At 46.1% G+C, this 17,049-nt stretch overlaps 1 protein-coding gene across 6 annotated transcripts in view; it reads right to left on the reverse strand.

Moving 5' to 3' along the window:
* Positions 1-241: 241 nt before the first annotated feature.
* Positions 242-17,049, reverse strand: part of ERG (ETS transcription factor ERG) — a 316,149-nt gene continuing 299,341 nt past the window's right edge. For all 6 annotated transcript variants that reach the window (XM_027548950.1, XM_027548974.1, XM_027548956.1 and 3 more), the window contains 4 exons: positions 13,167-13,235; positions 12,448-12,504; positions 11,747-11,794; positions 242-2,143 (listed from right to left, as the gene is read on the reverse strand). In XM_027548950.1, coding sequence (XP_027404751.1) covers positions 1,623-2,143; positions 11,747-11,794; positions 12,448-12,504; positions 13,167-13,235 — 695 coding nt within the window. In that variant the 3' untranslated portion in view covers positions 242-1,622. The remainder of the gene's footprint in view (positions 2,144-11,746; positions 11,795-12,447; positions 12,505-13,166; positions 13,236-17,049) is intronic.

Genomic DNA, 17,049 nt, shown 5'->3' on the forward strand with positions numbered 1-17,049 from the left:
GTCTGGAGGCTCCCAGGCTAAACCTTTGGTCCTCCTGCTCTAGACAGGGCGAGCTGGCAAGAAGGCCCCGGAGAGGCCCACACCATTCAGGTGCCAAATGTGCTAAGTCCTTGGCACTCCCTTGCACTAGTTCCCAGACAAAGGAAACCTCTAATACCAAACCCACCCCCACGCAGCACAAGTTTCTATTAAACAATCTGAGTCACTTTAAAATAAAAAAGTGCGAAGGCAGACTCCTGTGTAAATCTGATTTGCCATGCTAGGCCAAGCTTATTTTATTACATACATTCTGCATTCTAAGAACTAGTAACTTCATATTGTAAACATTAAGCATACAGAGTTAAAGTTCAAGGCCACATTAGATCATTGATTGTCTCTTGTGTTGTGTATCTTTGGCTGGCCGAGATCAACTCGTAGTGTATAAATGCATAAGTTATATAATTATTATATAAAAAGGAAAAAAACAAAAAACAAAAAAACAAACCACTGACTTGCATACTTCATTCTGACAAACGCACAGCGTTCGCGACTCAAAAGGAAAACTGGAGGCTGCCTCGCCCCCGACACCCAGGCGATTTCAGACTGGGGTAGCCGAGAAGGCTAGCGCTTACCTGACCCCGTGGAGAGCAGAGCACCCCCGCCTAAGGATGAGGTCCTGAATGTTTCTTTTTAAATATCAGACAATTCCAGTTACAGTTTTTCTTTTGATAAACAAACAAAACAAGACAAAAAGAGATGCATGATTTTGTTTCTGCGTTCTCCTACCATCCGTGCCCCGCCCCCATCACGCTGTGTCCGTCTTCCTAACACTGGATTTGGTACAACACTGACCGCACGAAGCCTCACATCTCCTCGGCTCAGCTCTCCGAAGAACCAACACCATCCCAAGTCCAGTCTTCACGGCTCAAGAAGCTCCCTTCCCAGTCCTTCCCTCCTCCTTCCCCCGTTTCTTCCTCTCCCGCCTCCTCCATCCACACCCACGTGCCCTCTCTCCACACACATGCTCAGTCCCGCCCTGTGACACAGAGTTCCTGTCTTATCGTCAAGGAGTTGGAAGCCTCGGGTTGTTCTAAGAATCTGGTTTCACCCAGGACAGCAGATGCTGATGAGTTCCGTTAACAGTGTCCATCGATGGGCTACCATAGTCTCCCTCTCCTCTCTTTCCTGTGTTTGATATGTTTCTCTTTTTAAATACAGGTAGTTTTCATTCCAATGACGTTAGAAATGGCATGTTAGGTCCAGACTGTGTGGTATCTATTGCTTGAGTTTAATCCTCGCTTAATGCACTAGCAGGATTCCCAAAGACTATTCTAAAGGTTTATACACGTCTTCTGAACGTTTTCTTTGGCACTTTGTCCTTATGACGTCACGCTTGTACTTGCAATGTCTTTTACAAGGTCGGTCCACAGATTACCTGTCTGCGTACACAGGTAGCATCCTTTTTATCTCTGTAGTCATGGTTTAGTAAGTCCCTCCCACTCAGAGTCTCTGGATCTCTCCCCCTGCCCCAGTCGGGCTTTCGCATTTCCCTTGAGGCACTTCTGATTCGTGGTCTCGGATAAGAGTTTGTAGTAATGGATGGGTCTCTACACAGGTGCTGGGAAAGGCCTCTCTCAGGGGCTTTAGTAGTAAGTGCCCAGATGCGAAGGCATATGGCTGGCTGGGAGCCTAGCGCTGGGGTAGATCCCTCCCGTGGGTGAATTCCAGTATGGGTTCGGGGCGGCGAAAAAACTGGATGACGTCACAGGGAGGGCCGGAGGGTGGGGGGCGACAAAGTTCATCTTCTGCGGGTGGGCGTGATAGGAGCCCATGTAGGGGAGGTCCGAGGGGTACTTGTACAGAGAGGACTCCGGGGGGTGGGGCTGCAGGGCCTGGGCGATCCCGTGGAAGTCGAACTTGTAGGCGTAGCGCTTCCCGTGGACTTTGGTCATGATGTTCTTGTCGTAGTAGTAGCGGAGGGCCCGGCTGAGCTTGTCATAGTTCATGTTGGGCTTGCTCTTCCGCTCCCCCCAGCGCCGCGCCACCTCGTCCGGGTCGGTCATCTTGAACTCCCCGTTGGTGCCTTCCCAGGTGATGCAGTTGGAATTGGAGCTGTCAGACAGAAGCTCCAGCAGGAACTGCCAAAGCTGGATCTGCCCGCTCCCTGAGGAGGTGGGGAAAGGAAACGGAACATCTGTGAGAACACCGTGTGCACAGCCGGGTCCGACTCTTTGCGGCCCCAGCGACTGCAGCCCGCCAAGGCCCCTCTGTCCATGGGGTTCTCCAGGCAAGAATACTGGAGTGGGGTTGCCATGCCCTCCTCCACCAGGGCACCTAGGTTCTGAACCTAGGTCTCCCACATTGCAGGCAGATTCTTTAGACCATCTGAGCCACCAGGAAAGCCCAAGAATACTGCAGTGGGTAGTCATCCCTTCTCTAGGGGATCTCCCCGACCCAGGGTTTGAACCAGCATCCCTTGTGTCTCCTGCACTGGCAGGTGGGTTCTTTACCACTAGTGCCACCTGGAAAACCCCACGCAGAGTTCCTTTAGCAGGCTGTGTGCCCATCCTTCTGGGCTGGGGGCATTGGCTGCTCTTGTCCCCCAGCACCACCACCCCCTTCTCCAGAGAACTGCCCTTGGCCGAAACTGGAGCTGCCTCAAACCCTTCCCTCCCACCCCCTCAGGTAGCCCACGGCCTGATGGACTGACAAAGAACTCCAGAGGTCAGCCCCCTGGCCTCAAAGAGGGACTGATTCTGTGATGCTGGTCATGCCCGGGACTTAGCATGGATGGGGTCAGACTGAAGCAAGGTTCCAGCTAAGGTCACATGCATGCACACTCAGTGGCTCAGTCGTGTCCGACTCTCTGTGACCCCATGGACTGCAGCCCGCCAGGCTCCTCTGTCCAGGGGATTCTCCAGGCGAGAATACTGGAGTGGGTTGCCATGCTCTCCTTCAGGGCATCTTCCCGATCCAGGGATCAAACCCACGTCTCTTATGTCTCCTCCATTGGCAGGTGGACCCTTTACGACTAGTGCCACCTGGTAAGCCCAGCTAAGGCCACAAGCTTCCTTAATCTCTCCCCTGAGGTCTCCGGCATCCTCTCCCTCGAGAATGTACCCTTCATGAATCACCTGCCCAAGTATGCTTAGCCCAAGCTCCGCATCTAAGGAACTGGCCTAAGATGATGATCCTTGGTGATGACCAGGCAGATCTAGAGGCTGATCCAAGTCCTTTCGGGAATGCAAAGAATTCCCGAAAGGGGCAGAGTTCAAGTCAGTTTCCTTCATTTCTGTCTTCCTTAGAAGAGCAGCCAGGTCAACTTTGTGTTTTGGGGCTGGGAAGACTTAATTTTCCTCTTTTGTGAGACAGAAAGTGCCATTATGTAGCTGGCAATAATGACTTAGTACCATTTATGTTGGCTAGGTCAAGTCGAATAATAAAAGTCAGATTTAGGAAATGAACGTCGAAAAGTTTATGGAAAAAGTAGAGAATGGAAGTAAACACCGTTATTTCTAACATAACACGGGGCTGGCACGCAGAAAGCCATTCTGTCAAAACTTTTCCTAGAACAGAATTAACCCACTCAAAATGAGGAAGTTCAGAAAAAAAAGTTGGCTATGTCTCAAACCAGATCACCCATTTCCAGTATTTAGGCAAATGCATTGTAACGGAAATCCACGTGTTGCCCCTGCGTTGCAACGCCAGTTGGGTTAAGCAGAGTTTTCAGATGAAAACGCTGCAACCATGAGTGAGTGCGAGTCCTCCTGGGAGCAGAATGAGGCTGCAACTGAGTCAACAAGATCTCATTTGACTGGGTGTCCACACAGCTCTCTTGATCCCACTGGGGGTCTAGCGATGCGGCTTTTAGGTTTTATTAAATTCAGAGAAACATCCAGGCACATCATTCTAACCTCTACATTACAATACTTCAGGATGACTGATGGCTCCCTTAGAGAGAGAAGCATGCAAATACCAACAATCAGACTGTGATCAGGAGAAGCTAAGATGCTTTAAGCAGGTTTTAGAAGTTTTGAAAACAGGTAAGAGGCAGGTCTTTCCTACCCAGTTCCCAGATACCACCTTGGGCTTGTTACCAAAGAGATGACCTTTTGTTACACTATGAGTAAATACCAACAGATATGATAAAATGATTAAAGGAACTCTGCCAACTCTTCAGGGAATTGATGAAACGTAAAAATCAATTATAAATTTGCTTTCTCTAAATCCTGTCCACAAGCTCCCCAGATAAATGGCCCAGCTCATAAATCTTTGTTTCCACATTGGCTGTATGCAGTGGATATGTCTGTGAATCTATCCCTACGATAGCATCATGAGAAAGGTCAGCCTTTTCTGAATACGTTCTGGAAAATTAGCATTTTTTCACTCTAGCAACACATTTGAAATGTATTAACAGCTTGTAGTTCACCGCAATGTAAAGTCTTTGCTTTTTGGGGGCCACATATTCAAACTGTTCTCAATCAACTTTTGCTGCCCCCAACATTTCATTAATATGCATTTTTAAAAATACAAAGAGCTGTTTGAGAAAACCATATGGTTTTAGTATACATATTGTAACTAAAGGATTACTACTTGAAAAAAAATTTCATATATGACTTGGGAATAGGGAAAAACATGGATTTTTGATTTAAACAATCTAACATATGTTTCAATATAAACACAGAGTTGTTTGAAAATAGATATTCACTGTCAACCTCCTCCCAGAGAGAGAGCAATCCCACAGATTTTGTATAAAATACACAGACTTTCCTAAACAGCCAAAATTATATTTATCATCTCTTCAAACCTTGGCGTTGTCTCTTGGGAATCTGTCGCTCACTCACTTCTTTTATAAACGTGTGTAAGAGAAAAATGGCAGAGAAAAGTGCTTTCTCACCTCTCCTGTTTCTAAAGAAATAGTAAGTCGGGGGCCTAAGTTCCTTGCCAGAAACTGAAGGGTCAAAGGATGGACGAGGGATGTCTCCTTTGACTATTTTACCATCAGCCCTTAAGACACAGGGGCTTGACCTCTGAGCCTTTCAAGGGCATGTGGGAATAAGACATCTTCAAAATAAAATTCATCTTCTTCCTTACCAAAAAATAACAGCCATAAATATAAATCAATTAATGTTTCAGTCGTTGTTCTTTAGTCACTAAGTCATGTCTGGCTTTTTGCAACCTCATGGACTGCAGCCCTCCAGGCTCCTCTATCCAAGATATTTCCCAGGCAAGAATTCCGGAGTGGGTTGCCATTTCCTTCTCCAGGGATCTTCCTGCACCAGGGATGGAATCCCCGTCTCCTGAATTGGCAGGTGAGTTCTTTACCACTGAGCCACCAGGAAGCCCCGCTGTTTAAGCAGACGCTATCAAGTGCAGCATTATGTCAAGCTCATTAACTGTTCAACGTGATGTAACAACACACACTGCCTTCACAGTCTATAGCAGATCTGCTTGCTCTGCTTGACTGCTCAAGGGGGCACAATATTTGCTGAGGAGTTAGTCGATGGTAAATTAAACAAGTTATTCATGGCTGCAGAATTTCAAAAGCCGTTTATTAAACTCTTCTTTTACTGTCAAAATAGTGAGACTGTGTGCTAAAAGTGTGTATTAGAAGATAGAATAGAGATTCCAAAACACGAATACCTAAGATTTAGGTAGTCTAAGAGTGGGTATCTCACCGGCCAAACCAACAAGTAAAAGCAGAAGCTCTTTTAAGACCAATTGTCCATCCAACAGCCTCATCATCTGCACCTCAAGAATCACCTTCTTTGGAAAAAAAAAAAAAAACTCTTTACATCTCTTTTCTCTTCTATCCTGATAACCTCCTTTGAAACATCAGTAAAGAGTAGCTACTTTTGTCCTAGGTTTGTCCAGGGTAATTAACTAAAAGGCAAGATTGGGGAAAGAGGGAATCCAAGCCTGTTGGCTGCCCACTTACAGGAAGGCCCAGTGGGATGAAGGGGCCTGGAGTGTGGCTTCGAAGAAGACAAAAGGCAAGCCTTTAATTCTGGGAGAGGACTGTCATCTCCGATTCAAAGAAAAGAAGACAGAGGTTCAAAAGGGAGGGGATATATGTATGTATGTGTGTGTATATATATATATATATATATATATATATTTATATAGCTGATTCATGTTGAGGTTTGGCAGAAAACAACAAAATTCTGCAAAGCAGCTATCCTTCAATAAAAAAAATAAATTAAAAAGAAAAGAAGAGAAACACCATAGCACAGAGGTACAGACTGGGCAACAGAAAAGGGCAAAACATCTAAACGGTTTATAAACCACAGAGAAAAGCACAGCTGGGAGTGACTCAGCAGCCATGGGGCAAACAGGAGGGGGGGTCCCAAGGAGGACCCTCGGCCCCCAGCTGATGGAGGGAGAGAGCCGTAAATAAAGCAGAGGGGGGCCCAGCAGGCACCGCAGGGGCCGACCTTCGGGCTTTCTGCAGTAGCTGGAGGTGCTGCAGAAAAACCCAAGTGCACAGCCTGGACCCCCCACCACCACGTCAAGATCAGGGCGGCAGGCGTGTGTCCCAGGTGGAAGGCTTTGTCAGGGCTCAGGGTGGCTCAGACAGGACTGGTGGGGGGTGGGTGGGGGGACAGGGAAGCAGAGGGGCTGGAAGCACCCCTTTGGAATCAGCACCGTCTCAGCTGAATCCTGGCTCTGCCTCTTAACGGGACTTGGGGTGGCTCGCCCGGCTGTCTGTGCCTCAGTGTCCCTGTCTGCAGAATGGGGAGATGCAATACTATCAACATGGTAGTATTATAATACTACCTTGCAGGATCACTATGAAGATAAACTCAGCGCATAAGTGCTCGGATCATGATCTGTCTGAGGTGGAAACCAGGGTTTAACGAAAGGTACCTCCCTTGCCCACAAACAGGAGACACCAAAGGAAACCAACCACCCTCCTTCCTCCCAAAAAATCGCAGGCTGGCAGGACAGAAGCTGGGAATGGTGGTGTTCTCAGGGCTGGCCAGTGTCCCTGGAAGCTGACTAGTACCAGGCATCATTCTGAAGACTTTCCATGTGTTTATTTAATCCCTTGCTTCCCAGAACTATGTGACACCCCACAGCAGGGATGAGGAATCAGAGCCCAAGAGGCAGAGTGACTGATCTTGCTGGAGGTCAGCAAGGGTTGGAACCTGGACTCCAGTCTTGCTTTGAGGCCTGGGTTCTGCACACACCTCCACAAGCCCTTCGGGTCCTTTGTCCCCTCCCTGAACCTGCGGTTGGTAAGTCTCAGTAGAAGACTGGACACTCCCACCTCCTATCCGATGCCAAAACATCCCTAACACTGGTCTCTGGCCCTGCCTGGAGCAGGTTCCACTTTCACGCTCACCATTAAAGACTCCCCAGTGAGCCCCAAGGGAGCCAGTGAACTCTTGTTCCCAAGGAAACACTTTCCCGGACAGGCAATTTCTGTTCATCACAGGAGCCGTGGGAAACACTCAGCCACTCTGATGGGGTGTAAAGGGGCGGTGTTGCTAATATCTGATCCAGGATTCCATAGTGCAAGGACACACTCGTCCCAGCAGGAGAAATGTGGTCCACACTGCACACCAAATGCATATTTGGGAGGGAGATGTGGAGATGCGGTTATCATTTTGGGCATTCACATCACGTGAGGTCATCTTTTCATTTAAAATGGTTTTTAAAGTCTGCATTGTGTGGAGAGCAGAGGCAGCAGTCTCAAGTGGTGAAGGATTTATTTATCAGAGACCGGGCAACCAGAACCAAACAGGAAGAAACATTCTCATTTACAGCAGGGTAAAAGACATTCTTGTTTTAGGAGCAGGGCGCCCCATGAATGTAACTGACATACAGCCTAAGGAGAGACGGAGAAAAGTCGCTCATTCGTGTGCGACTCCTTGCGACCCCATGGACCGAAGCCCGCCAGGCTCCTCTGCCCGTGGGATTTCCTAGGCAAGAATATTGGAGTGGGTTGCCATTCTCTTCTTCATTGGATCTTCCCCACCCAGGGATCAAACCTGGGTCATTCGTGTGCAACTCTTTGCGACCCCATGGATCGAAGCCCGCCAGGCTCCTCTGCCCGTGGGATTTCCTAGGCAAGAATATTGGAGTGGGTTGCCATTCTCTTCTTCATTGGATCTTCCCCACCCAGGGATCAAACCTGGGTTTCCTGCGAGTCACCTGCATTGCAGGATGATTCCTTATCATCTGAGCCACCAGGGAAGCCCAATTCATTATAAACTAAGTAAGAGAAGTCTTTATCTTCAAGTCAGAAGTTGGACGTTGGGATTTCCCTAGCAGTCTGGTGGTTAAGATTTCGCCTTCTAATGCAGGGAGACTGCAGGTTCAATCCCTGGCCAGGGAGCTAAGACTCCATATGCCTCGAGGCCAAAAAAACCCACCCCAAAACATAAAACAGAAGGAATATTGTAACAAATTCAAAAAGGACTTTACAATGGCCACATTAAAAAAAAAAAAAATCTTAAAAAAAAAGTTGGATGTTGCCACTTTCCCCAGACCCAGCAGACACAGTCTTAGTGGAATAAAGTGCAGCCTTGGCTTACGATGCCAGCGTTGCTATTAGGTACCAGGACATCTTCCATTTCCCCAGGCCAGTGAGGGCTCTGCCTACAAGTCCCTCTATGCACTGTGGGCATCCCCAGGCACTAAGCCCTCTGCTAAGGGGCCACAGCTTTCTTTGGCCTCAAGTCACCAACCAAGCGCCACCTTTATCTGTGACACCATGGGCACAGACCTATATACACTTCACTTAACCCATCTTGGGGGGTGAAAGGGCCGGACTGGTCTTGTTTATGCTGCTGGACAGGTTCCTGCCCTCTATCCTTGACTGCAGCCCCATCCCAAGCCCCGAAGCAGCTGTTTGAATGGCAATCCTTCCTTTCTTTTCTCTGGGTCCTCATTCTCCAAGAGCTCCCTCTTCCATGCTCGCTCAGTGGCAGTGGAGGGGCCGGAAAATATTAAAGCAGATTTTGGAGGCAGAGAGTTGGGGTTCAAATCTGGCCTCTCTTCTGGTGGGCTGCATGACCCAGGAGAAGTTAGCTCATTCATCGGGACCTCTGATTCCCCTTCTGCAGGAGGAAGACCATGGTGTTCCGAGACAAGCATTTGCCCAGGCGTGATACGGCCGGGGGGGAAGGGGAGCTATTGGATTGTTATTTCACATTATTGTATGAACGTTCCCAGAGCGTTCCAGCTTCCGCCCTTTCCCCCTTTCTAATCTCTCCTGAACGCTCATGCCAGATTAGTCTTCCTGAAACCTGACTGATAATCATCATCTCAAAACACAGTAATGGTTTTTATGTGACTGGTTATGGATGAAGGTGGAAGAGGAGAGTGAAATAGCTGGCTTAAAACACAACACACAAAAAGCTAAGATCATGGCATCCAGTCACATCACTTCATGGCAAATAGATGGGTAAAAAATAGAAACAGTGGACTTTCTTTTCTTGGGCTCCAAAGTCACTGCAGATGGTGACTGAAGCTATGAAATTAAAAGACGCTTTCTTCTTGGAAGAAAAGATATGATAAACCTAGACAGCATAATAAAAAGCAGGGACATCACTCTGCTGACAAAGGTCCATGTAGTCAAAGCTACGGTTTTTCCAGTAGTCAAGTATGGATGTGAGAGTTGGACCATAAAGAAGGCTGAGCACCAAAGAATTGATGCTTTTGAACTGTGGTGTTGGAGAAGACTCTTGAGAGTCCCTTGGACTTCAAGGATATCCAACCAGTCCATCCTAAAGGAAATCAATCCTGTATATCCATTGGAAGGACTGATGCTGAAGCTGAAGCTCCAATAATTTGGCCACCTGATGTGAAGAACTGACTCATTGGAAGAGACCCTGATGCTGGTAAAGATTGAAGGTAGGAGGAGAAGGGGATGACAGAGGATGAGATGGTCGGATGGCATCATCAGCTCAATGGACATGAGTTTGAGTAAGCTCTGGGAGACAGTGAAGAACAAGGAAGCCTGGTGTGCTGCAGTCCATGGGGTCGCAGAGTCAGACAGGACTGAGTGACTGAACAACAATGGAGGCAGCTGCAAACAGAAGCTGCGCACAGGTGTAAGAACCAACCCAGGAGACGCAGTCACCAGGTGGATGCCGAGGAGACCTGTGTCCGTGGAACAGACCCAGGGGACGCAGCCACCAGGTGGATGCCAAGGAAACCTGTGCCCGTGGAACAGACCCAGGGGACGCAGCCACCAGGTGGATGCCAAGGAAACCTGTGTCTGTGGAACAGACCCAGGGGACGCAGCCACCAGGTGGATGCCGAGGAGACCTGTGTCCGTGGAAGCTCCTTGAGAGTCAAGGAGAGTATCTTGTTACTCCTTGAATTCAGTTATTTGGCAAATAATTTTTGAGCACCTGGGCTATGCCTGGATTTAATGCAATAAACAAAACAGACCCGTTCAATTCTCTGCTGTTTAAAAAACATTTACTGCACTAGTTACCATTAACTAAACTTCAGCGTCAAAGATGCAGAACTCCCAATAATGATATTTTATGTTTTCCAAACTATAGATTCCCTTGTGGGGATTTACACAGAATCTACATTTTCCCGTTTCTAACCCTGTTTTGGCCTCAACGTTTAGGCAATACACATTCCAGCTGGGATTTCCAACATGCCTGTGACATCTTGGCATCTGAAGTTGCTGTTGAGAATATGCAGCATATGCTGTGCACTTCTGAAGTGGATGCCAGCACAGCTGGTTCTGACCCGAACACAAACAAATCAAACAACCTGGCTGGCACCAAGGCATGGTGCCAGGTGACAGCCCTTGGCAAGGGACGGGCTACAACTGGGCGATTAAGGATCTGTGCTTTCTTCTGGCATCTGAGTTCAGACACAGGCCATTCAATGACCACGAGCCTAAGTTTGAAGTCTTATGGTTGTCATTAGGTTCTTTTTTTTTTAAGATATTATTTTATCTGCTGTGTGATGGGCTGAAGTGTGGTCCTCCTCCCCGCTAATTCATATGTCGGGTTTGCTCAGTACCTTGGAATGTGACATCATTGGGACTAGGATCTTTAGAGGGGTAATCAAGTTAAAGTAATGTCATTTGCATGGGCTCTAATCCAGGTTGACTAGGGTCCTGGTAGAAATGGGAGTTTGGGCACAGAGATAACATACAGAAGTAAGGAGATACAGGCAAAGATGGCCATCTGCAAGCCAAGGAGAAGTCTTGAACAGATTCTTCTCCATGGCCCACAGAGGGAAAGAACCCTGACAACTTGATTTTGGACTTCAGGCCTCTAGTACTTCCCAGGTGGCGCTAGTGGTAAAGAACCTGCCTGCAGATGGGGAGACGTACGAGACTTGGGTTAGATCCCTGGGTTGAGAAGATCCCCTGGAGGAGGGCATGGCAACCCACCCCAGCATTCTTGCCTGGAGAATCCCCTCGGACAGAGGAGCCTGGTGGGTCTCAAAGAGTCAGACACAACTAAAGGGACTTAGCGCACATGCAAGCCTCTAGAACCAGGAAACAATAAATGTCTGATGTCTAAGCCCCCAGCCTGTAGTACTTGGTCAGAGCAGCCCCAGGAATCTGAAACAACTTGGATTAAGTAAGGATGCTCTTCCCTGAAGCTAAATCTTAAAGTTTATAACCCAACCCTTTTATTTGCCATTTAGGCAAGTAATCCAGTGAAACTTACAACTTAAATTTGTTCAGTGGAAGGGATTTCTTTGCCTACTCAGGTTCAACGTTCAATATCGCTCCTGCCCAAAAGATAACTTTGTAAGAGCAAAACCATGAGCAGTGTCTCACCTGGATTCGCAAGGCGGCTACTTGTGGGTCCAAGAATCTGGTAAGGATCTGCAGCAAAAAGAAAAGACATGGTTGGGAGTAGGTGGCATGTAACTGCAAGAATGATGCTGACCTGCTGGTGTTTTCAGATTTTAGAGCTGACAATGCCTCTCACACCAAAGTTCCCCAGCACCACTTCCTGTATTAGAGACGATGCCACACGGATCTGAGACAGGCTTCGAGGTAAACTCCTAGCTGGTGGCTGAGCTCAGATTTGGTCTGGGGTTCCTGACATCCAGTCCAGGCCTCTCTCCATCCCAGAACATAAACAGGACAAATGTCCTCAGTCCCCCACGGTCCCCAGGACAATACTGGCTGCGTTGCTCAGCGTGCTGGCAGCAGAAACATTCCACTGCATTTCTGGGCTGATGTTGTTGTATGTGGTCTGGAAGGTAAAAGTCAAATAATTCCCAGGACACAAAGAAGCTGGGTGCAGACGGAATGTATTTTCCATATTTACTGCATGGATTTTGTAAATGGTTTAGCAAAAACTCAATCATTTCCAATTGAGTAGAATGGTAGTTTGCTGCCCGTTTTACATATGGAACAGTCCCAAAGAAGACAAAGGAACATTAATTTCATTTAGAAAGTGACACATTTTAGAAAGATGCTGCCAGACCATTTCTTCTTTTATGACCATAATGAGGCTCCCTGAAACATACCTAGCTGAGGACGCTGGTCTTCGGTTTTGGGCACTGTGGAAGGAGACGGCTGAGCAGCTGAAAATCCAAAAATGAAAGAGACAATTAGCCATAACTTGTGTTTGACTACTAGATTTTGGTGCTGCTGTTCATCATTCTACCAGTTATCTTAGTTATGAACAAAAGAGTCCTATTCTTATGATAAGAAGCATCTTAGGGTAAGGAAAATTTTTCCAAAAACAAAATCAAATGTAAACGTAGTAGCAAAACAAAGGCCCTCTAACTTATTTTAAAATTTTATTTGTGCCCCGTTTTTTCCAAAACTAAAAAGAAAATTTGAGATGGTTTACAAAACAAATGAAAATGAATCGCCCTCTAAAATAAATAGATAAAAGGAAATTACTAGGAAAATAAAATAAAGCAAGGAATACTTTAAACATGGCCAAGATTGGGAAATGACCTTGCGTTGAATCTGTACTCAAAGCATCCCATGAGACATGTATTTGTTCATGTGGAAATACATCACATTGTTCACTTCTTTCTGTTCTAGAAATACGTCTAACCCCTGAAGAGAATGAATCATTGCATTTAAAGATCAGTTGCACTTTGGGGCCAAAGGGACACATATGTTGTATGTTGAAAAAGCACAAACTGGCTAAAGAAATGATCATGTACTCCATCAAGAGTTACCCACTGCCTGGTGATGAGAGGGTTCAAGGCAGCAGGAACCAACACCGTACCTTTCGACTGGGGGGCGGGGTGGCCATGGCTGGTCCAGGCAGATCTCCTGGGTGGTTCGTAAGGTAAATCTGTAAAGACAAATAAAATGACTAAAAGATCAATGATGTGGCTTGATAATAGCTATTTTGTATGCTTTTTAAAGTTTGTGTTTATTAGAAGAAGTGAGAAAACCCAGTGATCCAAAGAAACATTCAACCTGGGTTTCATGAGATTTATGTTTCATTTACAAAAGATAACTCTGTGTCTTTTATCGATCTAACCCATTTTCACCCATTAATCTGAGAACTCCCATGGACAGATTCTCTCGGAGCTGGTGGACTCCCCTAAGATAACTCACTACAGTCACAGTCAAGACTGTATCAAGTTTCTTACCATCTATTAGTTTTGCTTCCAGCTTGAGCTGACTGAAGTCCATCACCCTGTTATTACATGCATGACCCGTCTGAAACACAGCCTGCGGTATGGATGAACGAACTGATACCTGCTCGAGGCCGGACCCTAAATCCACCAAATGGCATTCGTGTTCCTTCCTCTTCTTCCTCGGAAACGAGTACTGCCTTCTTTATTTGCCACCTGCCTCTCTCAGCCACCCCTCAATCCCCCTCATCCACTTTTATTCAATCAGTCTTAAGGGACTAGCTCTTTTTCTGTGCAAATGTCTACTTTTTCTCCTGCTCCAAATGAATTTAGTATTTCCCTAAAAGGAATCGCATGAAGTCATCGGTAAGACTGAAATAGTATTGCCCCCACAACATATTAGCAGTGATCATAGAACTGAAGTATATGCCAATGATTTTTTTTTGTATTTATAATGTATTGTCACTTGTCCCATAAACCTTCATCACACTTTGCATATGTAAATCGAATAATTATATTTCAGCACCCTCCGTGCAAGCTCTATTATGATTATGACTGTAAGTCGTTTCAAGTTTCCTTTAAAATATATTCCAGAAATGTTATTATGCATGCTCTTACTGACTGTGCCTATGTAAAGCTATTGGTGTATGCAGTCTTATGACAGAGCCATTTCACATCTACATCTTCCTGGATTGGTAGGTCTCGGTTCAATGCCATGTGTCACTGGGCCAGCTGAAAGCCATACCCACGTCCTGGAGCAGGTGTCCTGCTCCAGACACCTGGAGATGGCTATAAACTCTCACATGGAGAGATTTTAAACTTGGTTCACAATTGGCCATTTGGTGGGTCCGTCTTCAAAAAGCTTGATTATGTTTCAAAAGACATGTCTCTTTCCATTTTCCTGTCCCAGAGAGACAAGCAGTGAAATGCAACGTGAAATCCAACACAGAATTGCCTTAATTCATTTGGTCTGTTTGGCTACGACCATCTCGACTGGTGTGGTCTGTGAAATCCTACTCTCCAGAGCTTTGGTTGAGCTTGATCACTTTCTCTGCTGCTGCGCACCACTCCCTCTCCACTGGCATTTTTGTATTTTGGGACTGGAAGCGGTTCCCACCCAGTGCCTTGGATTCTCATTTTTATGATGCTGGGATTACACAGGGGAGTTAAATCTTCAGCTGCTATCAATTTACCACTAAATTTCAACTTACGTCGCTGGGGGTATTTGCACACAGATTCTCAGTGAGTTGCATTTGGTCTAGATAATGGTTAGCCAGAGTTGCAATTTGAGAACTGTCTCAGAAAGAAAAATCTAGGAGGGCAATTGTAACAGTATCTTAGCCCACTACAGGAGCAGAAAGTCACACCGACAACAGGGCTTCTATCTGGAAGCCCTTTCACTTCTAACAGGAGTGAAAAAGCAAGAGAATCCAGAAATATGTTCCAGGTCCTCGTTTCTCCACAGACCAGCAGTACTGGTAACATCTGGGAGCTTGTTATAAATGCAGAATCTCAGTCTAGATCTACTGAATTAGAATCTGCATTTTACCAGATATGACCCTGCAATCCCACTCCTGGGGATATGTCGGGAGAAAACCATAATTAAAAAAGATACGTGCACTCCACAGTTCTTAGCAGCACTACTCACAACAGCCAAGACACGGAAGCAGCCTAAATGTCCAGTGACTGACAAATGGATACAGAAGACGTGGTGCACGTGTGTGATGCAGTATGGATGCTGCTTAGTTGCTAAGTCGTGTCTGACTCTTTTGCAACCCTGTGGACCATAGCCCGCCAGGCTCCTCTGTCCATGGGATTTCCCAGGCAAGAACACTGGAGTGGATTTCCATTTTCTTCTCTAGGGGATCTTTCTGACCCAGGGATCAAGCCTGCGTCTCCTGCATTGGCAGGTGGATTCTGTACCACCGAGCCACCAGGGAAACACACAATGGAATATTACTCAGCAATAAAAAAGGATTAAATTATGCCATTTGCAGTAACATAGAAGGACCTAGGGATTAGCACTCTACTGAAGTAAGCCAGACGGAGAATCCCAGGGACGGAGGAGCCTGGTGGGCTGCCGCCTGTGGGGTCGCACGGAGTCGGACACGACTGAAGCGACTTAGCAGCAGACAGAGAAAGGCAAATATATGATATCACTTACATATGGAATCTTAAAAAAAATGATACAAAGGAGCTTATATACAAAATAGAAATAGACCCACAGACATAGAAAACAAGCTTATGGTTTCCTAAGGTGGGGGAGGGATAAATTAGGAGATTAACATATACACATCACTAAAAATAAAACAGAGAACCAACAAGGACCTACTGTACAGCACAGGGAACTATACTCAGTATTTTGTAAAAACTTATAGGAGAAAAGAATCAGAAAAATAATATATATGTAGGTATATATATGTATACACACACACACACACACACACACACACACACACATATATATATATATAACTGAATCACTTTTTTCTGTAAACCAGAAAATATCATGACATTCTAAATCAACGATACTTCAATTTCAAAACAAGATCTCTCTTGACTTGGCTGTACGCTGAAGTTTGAGAAAGCCTGTTCTAGACAGTTTCCATTTTTCTTTTCTACAAACCTGTGTTCCTCCAGATAATTATTTCAGAAACGCTATCTGAGTCTGTGAATGCCAATAATGAGAGGACCAAGTTCTAGATTGAATGCTTTTGCCTGAAATATGAGCACATGAATGCAATTAGTAGCCAGTGTCCGTCGGTGAGTCTGCTACTATCTTAAACATAAGACTGCCCGTGAAATGGACCTGGAAGAAATCAAGCACCAAGCCACGAATAGAAAAATATTTTAAGACTCTGTCTTCGTGAAGTCCTTCTTAGCATGCACAACCATGTCCCATCCTGCCTCGAAAATCAGTCAGGACCTAAACAACTCCAAGCCTGATTCTTAGCCAAGAACTTGAGATGTTTACATGAACAATGATTAATGTGCTCGTGAGCATATTGCCACGGAAGATAAGTGGAGCTTTGTTTTTGTTCATGAAATTCTGCCCTGGGGCTGTCTTATCAGCTACTGATCATGTGCCGTGGGGGCCCCGAGCCCCCTCCTGTGGGATATGACACTGGGGAATGTTGAACCAAGCCTGGCTGAGACGGAAGACGACCATTTCAGTGACCTCGCCAGCAGCTACACCACCTCAAAGCAGAGCCAGTTTTGAGCAGTTCTGTTCCTTGGCTGCTTGAAAAATTATGACACCGTGTACATTTGCTATTTGCCCCTGATGGATTAGTGGATCATAAGACTTCGAGTAAGAACACAGTTTACATGTCACTTCTGGTGGTCATTTCAACCCACCCTTCATTTCTCTTCCATTTTGATCTTCAAGGCCATTAACTCATAAACTTGGCAGAAGGTCTGTGCCAGGAAAGGCTGCTTTCTGGCATGGGTTCTGCTCTTTTTATTTCTTTAACAGACTCTGTTTTAAAACTGAGTTTTTTAAGAACCATTCCAGAGGCAGCTGAA

This window comes from Bos indicus x Bos taurus, chromosome 1 (genome assembly GCF_003369695.1).
Source record: "Bos indicus x Bos taurus breed Angus x Brahman F1 hybrid chromosome 1, Bos_hybrid_MaternalHap_v2.0, whole genome shotgun sequence".
NCBI classification, from domain to species: domain Eukaryota; kingdom Metazoa; phylum Chordata; class Mammalia; order Artiodactyla; family Bovidae; genus Bos; species Bos indicus x Bos taurus.